Genomic DNA, 15,707 nt, shown 5'->3' with positions numbered 1-15,707 from the left:
GCGCCGGGTCGTCGGCACAGGCCGAAAACTTTTCTTTGAAATGTGTGGCCGGTGTCTGCACCGCCACGCACGCAGCCCGCCGGTCCCCCGCCTCGCTCCCGGCACGGCGCCCGCGCCGGCCCTCTGGCCCTGCGGCCCTGCGGCCCTGCTCTGCAGGTGAGCAGCCCCCCGGCCCTGTACTGCTCAGAGAGCGGCCCGGTTTCCTTCCTTGCCTAGTTTGTTTTATGCAACATTTTTGGAGAACAAAGCCGGTGCTAGGGCGCGGGGAAGCCCCAAGACAGCGCTCGGAGCTGCTGGCTCATCCCGGGGCCTCAGTTGCCTCACTTATAAAAAGAGAAGGTCAGGGTCAGACTTGTGGGGCTGAGGCCACCCACAGGCGGCTTTAGCCAACAGACTCTGGAGGGGTTTTCCTGGATGCTGAAAAGGTCAGGGGGGTGCAGAACTTTCTTAAGCCCACAGGCCTGGCTGCGAGTGGGGCTGGAAGGCAGAGCCCTGACGTCTAGTCCTGCGTGGCCCTCGCTGCGCTGTGCTGCGGCCGCCACCCGGCGACCTGCTTGGAGTGAATATTTGCCGTTGCAGATTTATTAAACCCGGTGAGCCGGGCGGACGGGCAGCTTAAAGGGTGGTCAGGAGCTTCCGCGTCCAGGCTCATCTCGCTTTCAGATTGCCGTCTCAGGGTTACGGCCCGACCTCACTGTCCAGGGCGAGCTACGTTAATCACCTGAAAGCTCTGGCTCCATGACTTCCACCTAGCGATCGGCCACCCTGTGTGGGAATTGCACGGCGCTGCTGGAGCAGGCATGGCCGGGGCGCGGAGCCGCTTGGTGTCACCGCGGTTGTGCTTCCTGCTCTACTGCGCGCAGCCTCGTTGTAGTCTATAATGCATTTTAATGCAAATGGTATTTTGTGATGCATTTTAATGCAGAAAAATTAACACCTGTATGTTAATACCTTTTGAAGAAACCACAATGTGTCTGCTTTGAAAATGGGCACCTACTTTAGACAGTTTCAGCTTTTATAAGCCAGTCTTTCTCCATCTTCATCAAATATTTGGAGAGCTCGGCCCACTGCGCAGGATATGACGGACATTCACCACCGACATGACCACAGGGTTACAGGCACCATTTAGTTCTAATGCATTTTGCTTTTTTTTTAACCTCAAAGTATAGTGCTCTTTACCTGTTTTTTCAGCCTGCATACCTTCCCTCTGTTCCCTCTGGTAACCATTATCTTCTCTTGGCAAAGTTCAAAATTTTATTTCTTCCATTGTTTCCATGTAATTGTTTTGGGGGTATTTATAGTCCACAGATGAGTGAGAACTGACTTTTTGGCTGATTTCACTCAGCATAATCATCTCAAGATCGTCCATTTTGTCCCACATGCCCCTGATCCATCTTTCTTCATAGCTGTATAATTTTCTGCAGAACGTATACTGTACTGTTTACCCATCCATCTATTGATGGGCACTTGGGTTGGTTCCACAGCGTGGCGACTGTGAACAGTGCTGATGCGTGCATAGGTGTAGATGGATCTTTCCTGCTAGGTTTGCCATGTTGTTTGGATAAGTAGCTAACCGTGGGGTGGGGGATCAAATAGAACTGAGCATGATAATCACTCTGGGTTGGTCGTGTAAATGCTCTTTTTGTGATGGACAGGCTCCCGCTTTGGCGTCTGCTGCGATGGTAGTGTGGTCTTTGCCTTCCTTTTTGCTGATATGATGGTGACATTGATTGGTTCTACCTGTGTTGAATCAGCCTTGCGTCCCGGGGATGAAGCCTGTGTGATTACGGTGGGCGATTCTCCATATGTCGCTGTATTCAGCGTGCTAGGGTTTCGTTGAGGACTTCCGCACCTATGTCCATTTTAAAGAGCAGCATATTTCCTTGCAGTGATTCCTCCAGTGCCCTGAAGGGTTCTGTTTTGTTTTCTCTTAAAGTGTACAAACCAACAAACTAAATAATTTACTTGACCCTGAAACACCCAATTCACCCAAGTGAATTGAAAAATCAGGGTTTAATTCTCTTCTGTTTTCTCTCTCTCTCTCTCTCTCTCTCTCTCCCCCTCTCTCCTTTTCCTTTCCTTTCCTTTCCTTTCCTTTCCCTTTCCTTTCCCTTTCCTTTCCCTTTCCTTTCCCTTTCCTTTCCCTTCCTTTCCTTTCCTTTCCTTTCCTTTCTTTTCTTTTCTTTTCTTTTCTTTTCTTTTCTTTCCAAACTAGCATACAAGTAAACAAGTTCCAATTCTCAGTTTTCAAAAACCTAAGGTGACTGTTTCCCCTTTGCTTTGTGCTGGGAGAGAACTGGCTCTTTCTGACGCCTTTGTTTCTGTTGCTGTAAGTCTGCATAATGCCACACCTTTCTAAGCAAGGGGGTAAGCAATTGCTACGGCACAGTTTTTCCAGTTGGGTGCAAAAGTATAAAATAACAACCCATCAGCTTGTGTGTGTGACCAGACAGTCATGGGGGCAGTGGCCACAATTACTATCATTCCCCGTGGCTGACGCCTCTCCTAGATCACAGGTAGGGGGAATGGTGAGCTCGAGCTCTAAAACTGTGGCCTGAAAGCTGTAAAGTCCTGTTGGCAACTTCCTACTGAAGATATTTATGAGCTTTGCTTGCTTCTATTTTCTCTTGCAGTTATTTTTTGTGTGTTTTTTTTTTTAAGATTTATTTAGTTATGCACACAGGAGCTGGGGTACAGGCCAGAGATGCGGGGGGTGAGAGGACTCACCAGAGACAGAGCAGGGAACAGAACAGGCAGACTGAAATACACTGCTGAGGGGAGCAGCGGGCGCGACAAGAGAGGTCTGCGCACCATGTGGGTAGCTCCCTAGCTGGCTGGGGATTGCTTCATAGTGTTGTGTTTAACCCGTTGCACCACCAGGGAGGCCCTGAAGTTACTAATTTTTTAACTGTATTTTTTTGAAAGATTTATTATTTATGTAAGAACCGGGGTACAGGCCAGATGTGCGGGAGGGTGAGAGGACTCACCAGAGACAGAGCGGGGAACAGAACAGGCAGACTGACTGAAATACACTGTTGAGGGGAGCAGCGGGCGAGACGAGGTCTGCCGCGCCATGTGGAACCCTCGCCGGCCAGCCAGGATCAAACCGGCACTGCAGAGGCTCCGGACAGCTTCACAGCGCGGCGCTCAACCGCCTGCATCACCAGGAGAGGCCCCTGCAGTTATTTTTTGAAAGAAAAAAAACACTTAGAAATCTAATGAAGGCCCTCTGGAGACCTGGTGTTTGCCCACTAGGCATGGCGGTAGAAAACACAGAGGGTTCTCATAGAGGAACCTGTTTAGCGTTTGGCTAATGCTGAACTGTATGCAAAGGAGTTGCTCCAGGATGAAGCTTCTGTTTTGTTTTGTTTTGTTTTACATGAAAGAGGCTGATGCAGCTTCCTAAGTTCAGCCTCCCCAGCCAGTAAGGGCAGACGTTAGCTGGTGAGAACGTCGTTTACCGGTTCACGGAAAGGAGAAAGGGCATCGCACTGCTGAAACCACCGATGGTTTCTTATGTGCAGATGGGCGCTGCCGCGGGCTGACACTGCCCCGCTGTGGCCTGTGGGCTTGCAGAGGCGCTCACACACATCCTCTTCCTCTCTGTGCGCGCAGACCTGTGTTTCCAAGAGCTCCCAACCTTCCTCCACTGCGCAGCAAAATTTGGCTTGAAGAACTTGGCTGTTCACTTGCTTGGCCGCCCCGGAGCAGCGCAGGCGTTGCGGGTGAAGAACGTGGCGGGGTCAGCCCCGGCGCAGGTGGCTGAGCAGCACGGGCACACGGAGCTCAAGGAGATACTCGAAGGCTTCTCGGTAAGTTTTTTTTCTCTCCAAAACTGTTGATAAAATGATTGTGCGTGCACACCCGTGTCCAGCTCGCAGGAAACGATGTGCCTGAGTGGTCAGCGTGTGCTGACCCGCCATGGCCCGCAGAGCCTTCCGCAGGGCGAGTCGGTGAGCGTGAGGTCACCGCTGCGGCTCTGCCTCCAGCCCCCACCCGCACGCGCCTTCGTAAGACCGACCTGGGCGCTCCTGGCTTCTCTGCAGCCAGGTTGAGTTGGGAGAGTAGCTGGTCCTGAGGAAGTGAGCGCGTCATGTCCACGCTCACGCGCCGGAGCTGGACGCTGGCAGCATGCGGGAGGAGCGGCGGTTGGGAGGGCGAGGAAGCCGTTCTGATACTTACTCAACAAGTGCCATCGGAAGCCGGTCCCCCTCCTTGTTAGCGGCAAGATCCTGGTTCTAAAGGCTGCAGCCCCGCGTCCCTCCGTGCTCTCGGCAGGGTGGCAGCTTTGTGAGAATGCGCCTGCGGGAAGAATTTCAGGGAGGGTTTGCGACCTTAGTACCTAAGACACATTTTGTTTGATTGTCAAATTTAGAGAGCAGTTGGTTTCTGCTTATAAAAAACAACTCTGCACATTTCTGTCCAGAAAGTGAACTGCCCTTCGGCGGTTCTCAGTCCAGCACAGCGGGACGAGGATGCCGTCTCCCGCACCGTGTCCTCCCAGCAGCCCTCGTGGCGCTGCGCGGCAGAGCCCACCCCGGCCAGACCCACTGGCCCCCAGCCCTGACTCCCCGCCTGGAGCTATGCCCTCCCCTCGTCTCCACCCTCCTGTCGCTGCCTCCTGGCCCCGTCACGAAGGTCCTCTGTGCCGTCTTCTGTCGTGGTGACGCCTGAGCCACCGCCCTGTCTGCCGCCCGGGTTTGTACACTGAGTGCGTCTTGCGCGAGCTCCCAGATCTCAGCGCGCCCACACGACGCTCCCCTCAGCCCGGGTAGTAGTGGTATTTATTGCTTATCGACGTGAAGCTCTAATGTCAACTTCAAATCTTCATCAGAGCCACACGCCCCAATTAGGGCCCCGCCGTGCCCGGAACCCTGGGTGATGCCCAGCTGTGGCCTCACCTGCCCCCGCTTGCATGTGCGCGCGTCCCCTCCCGACTTCCAGGGGAGGAAAGAGTCACAGCACGCAGCAGCTCCCCCGGCGTCTCCCAGCCGCCCACACAGCTGGCTAAAGCCTGGCTCCTGTCCAGCCTCCCCGTCCCTTACCTTGCGGACCACTCGGCCCCCAAACCTGAACAGCCTCCTCATGCCCCCCGCCCCCCGTGCCCTCCTCCGTTCTCCAGCTCCCTGCGCTTTGCCTTCACCCTCACCCCCCACCCCCGTCTGCTGTCCAGGAGGCTCCCAGGTCTTTCTGCCCGCCTGGCCTCTGCCAGGTGCCTGCTGGGTCCACCAGGCCCGCGCAGCCCCTTCCTCAGCTGCTGAGGCCCACCCGTCCCGTCTTCGCTGTGTCCTGTCAAACCGCGACCTTTCCCGAGAACTGCCCTCCTCTGAGGAAATGCCCTCGTCTCTGACATGCACCTACATCTCGGTTCAGGCTCCGTCTGCTGACTCTCTCCCCGCTGCACCCCTGCAACCTCCCGGTGGACGTAGGGGGATGCGGGACAGCCTCGTATAGACAGCTCGGTGCGTCCCTGCAGCCCAGGGAGCCTGGCTGTGGTGCTGGAGCAGCTCGACTGCCCGCTGCAGTGTCCTCCTCCGTGACAGGGTGAAAGGGAGCCGGGCACAGCCCCCGACACCCACCTGCGGCTCTGGGCACCCAGGGACCATCCCGCCGGCTTGCATAGCTCTGCTCCCAGCCTCAGCGGGCACCTTCGTTTGTGGAACCCCTCGTAGTTCACAGGGACATTGAAAGGCCCGCATTATCTGCTTGTTGTTTTCAAGTCAGTCTCCCTGGTAGATTACGGATTTTGGAGGCGAGGGCAGTTCCCTCTCGCTCACCAGGAATCTCTGTACCCGCAGGTCCTGGCAGGCCCCGGGGCCCCTCACACTCTGCACGGCCCCGTCGTCGCAGGCCGTGGTGCTGGTTGTGCCAACTCCCAGCTCCTGGAAGCAGGCCACGTGCGGGAGCCTCCCTGGGGAGGCGTTTATCAGCTAAAACCTGGACAGTTGTTTCTCCTAGGAGAGCCTGCGTATGTGCTGATTGGACACGCTTTTCCAACGTCAGAAACGTTATTTTTCTGTCTTTAAGACAGGTGACTGTGGGAAAGAAAAACTGGTTTAGGAGAGACATTAAGCCCAAACAGAAAAAAATCTAGTAGCTTCCAGAAACTGACATTAGTGAGGCAATGTGTAAGGCTGTTTGTTACCACAGTGCCGGCAGTTTAGATCTCGGCAAATATTCCAGTGTTTATTGTCAATTGTCTCACTTCATCTTCCTGAGACTCCCCAAATCCTGCACAACTTCCATCCTGTAAGAACTAGATTCAGGCCAGCAGAATGCATGGAAACATTGCTCACCACACCTACCCCTCATTTACCTAAGTACTATTTTGTGACATTTTCTAGTATCATTCTTACTAAAATTTATTTTCTTAGACTACCTAGATGTTACAGTTTTCTAGTTTATAACACGCTCTCCTAGCAACGTCAGGCGTCTGCGTGGTGCACACCCCGGGTAAGGTTAGTGCTTGTCATTGCATCAGAGGTGCAGGGAAGGGGAGAGGGCGGCTCCTCCCACTTGCTATTGTCCATGAAAGCGACTCTGGGCTGGCGACCCGACCTGGGCACAAGGCTCCTTACTCGTGGCCTTTGCTGATGGGTACTTGCTATGAATGATGCATGAATGGTTTGCATGAGTAGTGGAATGATAAGCCCTGAGATTGGGGCAAGCCCTCCAGAGCATGAACAGGGACGTGCAGGCTGGGCAAGCGTCCCAGACCAGAGGGGAGGCGGCCACGCCTGGCGCGAATGTCATATGAAGTGAGGCCGCTGCTCATGTTAAGTCTGCCAGTGTCAGCCCCGTGGATCCCTGGCCTCGGGCCCAGAGCACCGCCTGAAGTTGGTTGGCTCACCTCTTTCCTTTTGTTCCATGTTGCTGTGACTTCACAGAGGGAGGGCGAGGGAGCCAGCAGCCTTTCTGAGATGCCTCCGGGCGAGCGCCCGTACCCACCTGTGTGGCCAGCGCGCTCCACGCCCATCTCACAGACAGGAAGTTAAACCTCAAGGCCCGTCGTTTCTTTGGGGTCATGCATTCCTCTGCCCAAGCACATTGCTCAAGCAGACATTGCTCACCTTTGCATGCGATGCTTTATAAAACTACTGTGAGCCTCTGTCTTCTGCAGGGTTGGATGCCATTGGTCATGAGCGTTTGTATTCATTTTTAGTATATTTTCTGGAAATTTACAACTGCGTCAGTAACCCTGTTGAATCTTCTATGGAAGCAAACACGCAGGATTGTCAGCCCTGGAGCCAGGAAAGGAGGAGGGGAGCCTTCCCTGTGCGCACGGAAGGGCTTGGTCTGGGCAACACACAGAGATTGTGATTTTATTTATTTCTGTGCATTTTGATTGTGGGAGCAAATGCTTGGACCCACCCTGCTGGCTGTTGGGAAGGAGCGGGCGCTGCCACCCTGAGGGCCATGTCCAGGGCAGCGGAGGCTGCAGCTGAGGCTGGGTTGGCCAAAGCAGCGATGGCTTCGGAGGGGAGGACGTGGATTTGGTGCCCGCTGAGGACTGTGCTTTCCTCTTCTACGGAAAAGGGGAAACGTGCAGTATCTCCCAAGTCATGAGCGCGGCGGGCGGGAGCCCCTTGGTGGCAGTGTGCTCAGCAGCAAAGGCCCGCTGGCCAGAGAAAGCCTCTGCAGAGCTGAAACGGCTCACGACGAAGTGGTAGCCTCGCCGAAGATGCAAGTAGAGGAACAGAAAATGTCCAGAACTCCTTCATAAATATTAAAGTCCCCAGAATGGAAGCATAATGGGAACAATTGAAATCAGATGACACTTTCCCTAAGAACAGAAATCCTGAGCAGAATTGTAAATTAGAAGCTTTTAGAGGAGAGGTAGAAAGGATGCATCGGGAGGGCCGTGTGCACCCAGCGAGGCAGGGCCAGAGGCTGAGTCACTCTCCCCACCCCCTGCATCGCACAGCTCAGCCCCTGCCTGCAGGCAGGGATGAGTGCCAGGGCCTGTGCCTGCTTCTTTGCAGCTTTAATATTTAATGTGGTGTTTTAATGAATTGCGTACCAAGAAGTTGGCCCTAGAGCTGAGAAGAGCTCATAAACACATTGATGGTAGGTTTGAAAAAATCTAGGCGATAGCTTTTTTTTTTTTTTTTAAGATTGATTTATTTATGCATACAAGAGCTGGGGTGCAGGCCAGAGGTGCGGGGGTGAGAGGATTCACCAGAGACAGAGTGGGAAACAGAACAGGCAGACTGACTGAAACACACTGCTGAGGGGAGCAGCAGGCGAGTCAGGAGAGGTCTGCTGCGCCATGTGGGCAGCTCCCTGGCAACCTCGTGCCAGGGATCAAACTCATGCTGCCATGGCTGCGGACAGCTTCATAGGTTGCGTCTTAACCCCTTGTGCCACCAGGGACGCCCGATAGGATTTTTTTTTTTTTTTTTTTACTAAAAATTTTAAAAAAATACAGTGAAATAAATCGAGACACTTTCCATTCCTTTACCCTTTTTGTGGAAGGACTCTGTCTTCTAAATGTTTGTCGTCATCAATTCAAGACAGAAAAAGAGTGAAATAGACTACAAAGCAAAAGAAAATTATTATCTTTGATTCGACATTGAATACTACAGACACCTTGTAAGACAGTAGGAGAAAGAGAAATAGTGGTTGCCATCTAAAGGAATTGTCATCAGTACTATATTATGAATTATTTTTGGTAAAAATAATTTTTTTTGAAAGTAGATTTGTTGACTTTCAATAACTTGTATCAGTTAATAATTAAGGCAGCCAGGGCCTCCCTAGTGGCTCAGCAGGTTGAGCGCAGTGCTGTGAAGTTGTCCGCAACCTCTGCAGTGCCAGTTCAATCCCTGACAGCCTTGGAACAACCCACATGGCGAGCAGACCTCTCCTGTCTCACCCGCTGCTCCCCTCAGCAGTGGATTTCATCAGTCTGCCTGTTCTGGTCCCCGCTCTGTCTCTGGTGAATCCTCTCACCCTCCCGTGCCTCTGGCCTGTACCCCGGTTCTTGTATAAATAAAATAAATCTTAAAAAAAAAATAAGGCAGCTAAACATGTCTAAAGAATGACTTTGCTCTTAACTACGCTAGTTATACATGTACTTTTCTAAAAATTTCATGTGATTATTTAGTTCTTACCCTTTGTTTATAGGTCCAATTTTAATTAAATAATGTCTCATATATTTAAGTCCAATATATAAAGTCGTTGCTATTTTAAGGACAAAGTTTACAGTTATATACTCTTGTTAACATCTGAGAGATGACGGAGGTTGCATTTTTGTTGCTACACATGATTAGGATATGAGCACCACATCTAGATGAGCCACTAGATCCCAGATCTCTTCCTGGTGGGCCACTTCTCCATGCCCAGCTGAGGCTTCGCTTCCTAGGCGCCAGCCTGATGTCGCGCGACCTGGCCTGCCCCCTCTTAGTCAGGTCTGGCCGTGCGGTCTGAGCAAAGAGGGCGGAAGACCAAGCTCTCCACCGATGACCAGCGAACACCTGCCACCTTTTGTGCGGCACTGACGTGTGAGTGAGCAGCAGAGAGAAGTAACTTTCACGCGTGGTGCGTTTCCGTGAGAAAGTGCACGCTGTTAGTTTCCTTTTCATTTACAAATAAGGCATGGCTAGTTTACAATATTTGAAAAAGGAAGAGAAATATCAAGATTGTTTATGATCTTGTCACCTGGAAATAACTACTTTGTTTCCTGACATCAGCTTTGGGAATTTTTAGAAATTTAAGTGACTCTTAGAACCCAGTTACCCCCGATCAGGTCACATTCCGCCCTTTGCTATCTCGTCCTATGTGTGGCCCGGCCCTGCCTTGCTGGTGGACATCTGACAAGTCCGCGAGGGCCCTGGCGCTGTGTCTTCCCCGACAGCCGTTGTCAGGGTGTCCCCCAGAGCAGCCCAGGCCCCGAGACGCCGCGAGGCCTGCACCACATCAGACCTGGGGCAGCAGGAAGTGTGCGCCCGCCACCCCAGCCCCCCAGGGTCCTTGCCACACCCGCGTGAGCGCCAGCCATGTTTCAGGTTGTGCTGCTCTGGCTGCAGCCATCAGCAGCGGTTGCAGTGGGCAGGTGCTCCCGCGCCCACCGGCCTCACGTGGCCAGGCAGTGAGCGTGCAGTGGTGGCGAGAAGTGCGCTTCCCGGCGCCACAGGGAGGCCGGCTCTTGCTCCAGGGCTTGCGTGTTGGCCACGGCACTTCTGGCACCAGGTTTCCTGGCGTGTCTGCGGAGCGGCCTTTCCTCCGTTTCCCGTCCTTGTTCGCCCTGTCGTGTGGTGCTGAGCTGCCTCCGCGCGCGGGGAGTAAGAGGATGGTGGGCCCGGGGCTGCTGGAGCCCCTCACTGCACAGGCGGCTCGGGTTCTGTTGGGAGGCGCCTGTCAGGAGGCGCCGGGAGCCGGGCAGGGGCCGGCGTGGGTGTGCCTGCCAGTCAGCAGGGCTGCACATCTGGGGGACGACCTGCCTCAGCGTTTTCATTTTTCTGCTCTGACTAAAACTGGCAGCCAGGGACTCTACTCAGCCTAATTGATTCTGCAGCTGCATCCTCCAAAGTCGTCTGCAAGATGCCGCTCCTGCCGGCCGAGCCTGTTCCCTGCATGCCGGGTGCTCCACACCGGGGCAGGGTCTGGCCGTGAGGGGACACCTCTGTCGCACGCCTGCGGCCGGTGCCAGCGGGCCTGGGAGCTGCTGCCCCGCAGAGCCGGGAGCCCGCGTTCCTCTCCAGACGGCCACGGCGAGGGGTGAGCGAGAAGCTGGCACCGAGGAGGGAGCAGGTAAGTGAACAAGCAGGCACACACTAGACACCATCCGCTTTCACGCGGGAGAGACGCGCAGGCTTGGGAAGCGCCGGACCCGTGCGCACCTCGAAGTGAAGGCATGCTGCGGGGAAAGCTGGCGCTCTTTCTTGGGAGCCGAGCAGTCTGCCAATAAAGATTTATTTATTTATTCATACAAGCACTGGGTACAGTCAGAAGCGCGGGAGGGTGGGAGAATTCACCAGAGCCAGAGCGGGGAGCAGAGCAGGCAGAAGGACCAAAGTACACTGCTGAGGGGAGCAGCGGGCGGCAGGAGAGGTCTGCGCGCCATGTGGGACCGTCCGGGGAGCAGCCGGGGATCGAACCGGCGCCGCAGAGGCTGCGGGCAGCCCCGCAACCCAGCGCTCAACCGCTGCGCCACCGGGGAGGTCCCGGTTCTCGTTTTTAGGGTTCCATCAGGTGGGGTGAGCTCAGTCTACACTTGGACTTTGTCGCTGACCCTGTGTGGAGACGTGGGGCACACGTGAGGGGAGAACGCTAGCGCGGGCTTACACATGGGGACGCGGCGGCTCTTAAAGCACGCCCCTGTCGGCGGCCTGTGCACAGGGCCTGGCGCGGTGGCCTGAGGGCACAGGTTGTAGCGGGCCTCTCCCTTCATCCCGGGTCGACCGCGGATCTGGTGTGTGCTGAGCGTTGTGAGTAGAAATTCCACCGAACGCTCGGCTTCTGAATGAGCGCCAGCGAGCTGGCGGGCGGGAGCCCAGGGGAGAAGTGGGGGCCCGCGTGGGCACGAGGGGCTGGGTGAGCCAGCTGGCCACCAAGGAAGATCGGGATTCTGTGGAAGGCTTCGCGCATCCGCGAGAGCACGGAGGCCGTGATGCGGCGTGCCAGGGAGTGAGGCCCACGCCGGAGCGGGGGCTGGGAGTCCACCTGCTGGCCGGTCTCAGTTCCGGGGCAGCGGACTGTAGGGGCCGTGCCGGAGAGCGTCAGCGCGGGGGGGGCTCCTGGCTGCAGGTGGGGTGTGCTGGAGCCTCCGCGGGGGTGGAGCCCGAGGCACAGGGACAGGGCAGAGGGCAGATGCTGGGCGACGGGACGCTGGGGAGAGGCTTGGGGGTGTGGCGGCCTCGAGCGTGCGGTGTCTGGGGACCAGCCGAGCTCTGAGCGCCCAGAGGACGCCTGGCCGGGCTGGGGCGGGGCCGACGAGCGCTTGTGCGGCGTCCGCGTCCGGGGCGGCTGGGAGTGGGCGCCGAGCTCCAGCTCTCAGGCGGCAGCCAGGCTCAGAAAGGGGCAGGCGGGAGCGGGAGGCTTCGCGCTGTGGACACGGAGGGAAGGCCGTGAGCATCGCCGGTCAGTCGGCGCGCTGGAGGCGAGGCGGCGGGCCGGTGCTGGACGCCGCCGCGTGGTTCTGCTCCGAGAGCATTGCCTCTCCGGGTCCGGGCCCGCGCCGGCATGCGGGTGGTGACCGACAGGCTGAAATGAACTCGTGTGCGCACCTCGCTTGAATCTGTGGCTGGTGTTGCAGGTGATCAGTGAGAGGGCGTGTGTGGCAGGCCTCTGTGGGGTCTCTGTGTGTCTGTGTGCGTCTGGGGCCCTCCTTGCCGCGCCCCCCACACTGGCGGGCAGAGGCCGGGGCTGGCCTGGCCCCGGGAGATGCGGGAATGTGGGCCAGGAGCCTGCACCCCTTGCGCTTCGGAACCTTTCTGGGTGGCGGTCGCCACCGCTCATCAGCCGCGCTGGCCTCTGAATAGAGGCCCCACGTGACCGACACGCGCGGAAGCACCTCCTTGAGCGCCACACACCCGTGCCAAACGCAGAGGGAAGCATGTGTCTCCCCACCCCAGAGCACGCCAGCTGCGAGGAGCTGTGGGGGACGTCGCCGACACTTGGGTGTGTTTTTCAGGCGGAGCTGGGCGTGGTCTGTGGGCGGGGGCAGGTGTGGGGGGGGCGCGTGAGTGATGAGAGGCGGGGCCGGGGTGCCTGTGAGCTCGCGGTGGCTGGCGGCTCCCACTGTGGGGACAGCAAAGCCGGGCAGGGTGAGCTGTGCCCACCTGGGCCGTCCTCGGAGACTCCCGTTGTCTCCGCGGGCACTCAGGGCCATCTGTGTGGCCAGGCCACGCGTCAGGCTTCTCCCGCCAGGGAACAGAAATGGCCATTAACAGGACGGTGAAGGCAGAGCCCTCAGCTGGCGCCCTGGTGACCCCGCCTGCTCTGCTCGCCCTCCCCGGCTGCCTCAGCCCCCACCCCGGCTCGCTGCACAGGGTCCCCACCTGGGCAGCAGCTCTATCCTGTGGCTGGGCCTGGCCCCTGCCGCCGACACAGCTCTTCCTTCCACTGAACACTGACCACGGGACTTGGCTGTCCGGCCTGGGAGACGCAGCATGAAGGAAGCTGGCCCCCCATCGGCTGTGGCCTGAAGTGGCCGCCCCGGCCTCGGGCAGTGCAGACAGCGCCGGCTGGGCTCACCCTGGAGCTGAGAAGGGAACTGACCAGGACGTCGCCCCTGCCTGCGCAGAGCGCGTGGGGAATGCTTGCGTGCGTGCCAGGGCTCCCCTGGAAATGGGAGGCATTTTTGCATTTTATTGACTTTACTAATCTTTGCGTCGAAGATCTGGCTGCTCTTAGTGCTGCTGGAGACGCAGGCTCTGAAGCCAAGTGGCTTCCCTCCTGGCGCACGCGGCGCCGCCTGGCTGGCTGCAGTGCTCGTGGCCAGGCGCCGGTGGCGTGACCGGCCCTCACGGTGACTCTGAGGGCAGCCCCTCCCCTCCCCACCGTGTTTTATAGGTTGTTTAAGATTGAGTGTCGGGGTGGCCAGGGAGCATCCTAACACAGGCCAGTCAGCCTCATGGCTGGGACCGAAAACAAGTCTGCCGTGGAAGCTCGCCCCCTTCCTAAGTCATGTCAGAAACACTTTCTCTTTCCCTTTGCTTCTCAGGCTGCCCCGGTGCTTTCATGCTGAAAATATTTCTCGCTGTTCCTGGTAGTGTGCGCCAGCTCAGGCCATCTGGCGCTGTTTTCCCAGATTTCACAAGACAGCCTCTCTCTGCAGAGGCTCACTCTGCAGAGACTCACTGCAGAGATTCCCTTCAGGCACGCCTGTGCACCTCGCCCTCCGGCTGGCGGCCTCACTCCTGTGGGCAGAGCATGTGGGCCCCGGAGCGGGCAGCCCCGGCAGCGTGCGGACCGTGGTGTGGAGGGCCTCTGCCCCCAGCTGCCGAGCCCGCTGCGGCAGGACGGTGCTTCCCAGCATGTGGCGGCTGGGAGGTGGGCAGGAGCGGGGAGAGACGGTCCAGCTCAGCTGGCGGGGACATAGGTGCAGATGACCCCGCATCCTTGAGACCGCTGTGCGTCGTGTCGGTGATTTCACCGCCCTGTGGGAAAGTCACAGCAGTCTCGTGACATCAGCCCTGCCATGGGTGGGCCAAGGGTTAGGGCTCAGAAGGCTGAAGACCCAGAGCCACAGAGGAGCCCCCGCACGGCCGGAGGAGTCTTCACCGTGTAGGATTCTTCCCTCCGGTGGGGTCGCTGTGGTTTTCCCAGCAGCAAAGCACCCCTAATCCTCGCCACTCTCCATGGTGCTCCCCCACCCCAAATGCTCTCCCCCTCCGGCCCCACCAGGCCTCAGATCTGTGCTCAGCTTTCCCGGCCAGAGAGGTCGGCTTTTACTCTCAAAAGCTGCCACCTTTCTGCTCCCGGAAACTGGATTTCTGATGTCATGCTTTGTACAGACAAAAGGCGTTGAGGCAGGACATCTTCGGGGTTGGAAAGTCAGCACAGCTGAGCTTGCCCCGAGGCCGGCCGGGCTGAAGCATGACACCCACAGAGGCTGACACCAGGGCTGGCCGGGTGGCGACGCCATTAGGGCGGGAGGAGCAGCTCCGCCACGCTGGGCCAGGCTGGAGAGAGCGGGGTACGGTCAGCGGCCGGCCCCCGGCCCCTCCAGGGTGGCCCGTGTGGCTCTTAGAGGCCCCCTGGCAGCCGCCCCGGCCGGCTCAGGAGCGGAGGCTGTGACGGGTGCGGCTGGTGGGCGCTGGGCCCAAGCGCGCTCGTGCTCTCTCCCCAGCGGGGCCTGGGCCTGGCCACGCTCATCCCACGCCTTTCGTGAAGGGCGGTAGGGACCAGTTCTGCTGGAGGTGACCAAGTCACCCACGCCAAAAGGCAGTGGCATGAACTGGGGGGACGCCTGTGCCCGGGTGACCCGTAAGCAGCGTGGCTGTGGAGAGGCACCGGGGCCTTGCGCTGGAGGAGCCGCTGTCTACCGGGGCCGCGCCAGCCCGCCCAGCTGCGGGAGAGCCCCTGAGCACGTGGCCCCGCATCGCTGAACAGGAGGGACGCTCAGGGGGAAGCCCACTGTGTTCTAGCCCCACTCCATGTCCTAGTTGTCGTTTCACTGAGAATTCTCCAGAAGACACCTGAGGGACGCCACCTCACTAGCCTCGGCTCCTGGCGACGGCGGCGTCCACCTCAGCACAGCGGCCTTGTTAGCACCTCTGGAGAAGGCACTTAGTTGTCCGTCAGCGCGTGTGGCTGACAGCTTTTCCCCTTTACTCGAGTTGTGAGCAGAATGTTCCAGCTGGGAGCTCACGGCCACAGCACCCAAAGACGTCCTCTGTGGGAGGCTGGACCCGGCCCCCCAGGTCCCGGCACTCTCTGTGAGGCCCCAGCCCTTGCCGCTGAGGCGCCCCGCAGCAGTGGCTCTCAGACCCGCTCTGCCCTCGGCCGTGTCCCCCGGGCGGCCCTGTCTCCCTCAGTTTTATGGCCTGTGAGTGGCGCCGCTAACAGGACCTGCTCCAGACAGCGTGGCGAGGCCGGAGTGAAGCCATCATGGGCTGCGTGCTGGCAGGTGGGCGACATGGCCCTCGCGGTCTGGCTCCGTGTGTGGTGCGTGTCTGATGGCCCGGACACCCTGCGAAGGCCCCGTCTCCTCCTGCCCGTCCGTGCTGAGCAGGAGCTGTCAAGTGGGGCCGAGGCTGGGCGGA

The 15,707-nt window shown here is 57.9% G+C and overlaps 1 protein-coding gene across 1 annotated transcript in view; it reads left to right on the top strand.

Annotated features, from left to right (window-relative positions):
* The window catches only part of BANK1 (B cell scaffold protein with ankyrin repeats 1), a 65,911-nt gene that overhangs the window by 31,733 nt on the left and 18,471 nt on the right, over nt 1-15,707 (top strand). The window contains exon 6 of the mRNA XM_054693978.1: nt 3,616-3,812. Within this exon, the coding sequence (XP_054549953.1) occupies nt 3,616-3,812 (197 nt within the window). The remainder of the gene's footprint in view (nt 1-3,615; nt 3,813-15,707) is intronic.

The sequence above is a fragment of the Talpa occidentalis genome, unplaced genomic scaffold (assembly GCF_014898055.3).
Source record: "Talpa occidentalis isolate TD23 unplaced genomic scaffold, MPIMG_talOcc4v2.1 talOcc4.13, whole genome shotgun sequence".
Taxonomy (NCBI): domain Eukaryota; kingdom Metazoa; phylum Chordata; class Mammalia; order Eulipotyphla; family Talpidae; genus Talpa; species Talpa occidentalis.
This window is presented reverse-complemented; position numbering and strand designations above follow the sequence as displayed.